At 32.2% G+C, this 450-nt stretch overlaps 1 protein-coding gene across 1 annotated transcript in view; it reads right to left on the bottom strand.

Moving 5' to 3' along the window:
- LOC107008182 (rapid alkalinization factor-like) overlaps positions 1–194 on the bottom strand; it is a 1049-nt gene extending 855 nt beyond the window's left edge. Inside the window, exon 1 of the mRNA XM_027914051.1 lies at positions 1–194. Coding sequence (XP_027769852.1) covers positions 1–81 — 81 coding nt within the window. The 5' untranslated portion in view covers positions 82–194.
- Between the last annotated feature and the right edge of the window lie 256 nt (positions 195–450).

Below are 450 nucleotides of genomic sequence, written 5' to 3'. Positions count from 1 at the left end.
GGCCGGCGATAAAAGCGCTACAATAACGATGAAGAAAATGGATGAGATGAAGAAAATAGAGAGAGATTTCACTTTCGCCATTTTTTGGGGGTAGGGATTAGGGAAAGGAGGAGAAAATTAGAGGAGATTTTTGATAAAGAGAGAGAAAAGTGGGAGTGGAGTAAATATATAAGGATTTAAAAAGGGTGTTTTTTCTTCTTTTTTTTTTTGAGATGTGGAATAATAAGGGGAGAGGCATGTGATTTTTGTCATTTTGTTATGTAAATAATGCAAAGGGAAATTTAGGTTGGAGAGGAATAATGATTTTAGTATATGGACAGCTATAAACCTCAAGTTTCATTTATTTCTTTTTTGGTTAATCTAGATTCTCTCCTAAGGTTGTTATGCAGTCAATATTATTTATTTATTAATATACAATCCACACATAGATATTCTTGTGATGTAATGCTT

Source organism: Solanum pennellii, chromosome 1, assembly GCF_001406875.1.
Source record: "Solanum pennellii chromosome 1, SPENNV200".
Taxonomy (NCBI): Eukaryota; Viridiplantae; Streptophyta; class Magnoliopsida; order Solanales; family Solanaceae; genus Solanum; species Solanum pennellii.
Note: the sequence above shows the minus strand (reverse complement) of the source record. Positions and strands in the feature narration are given on the sequence as shown.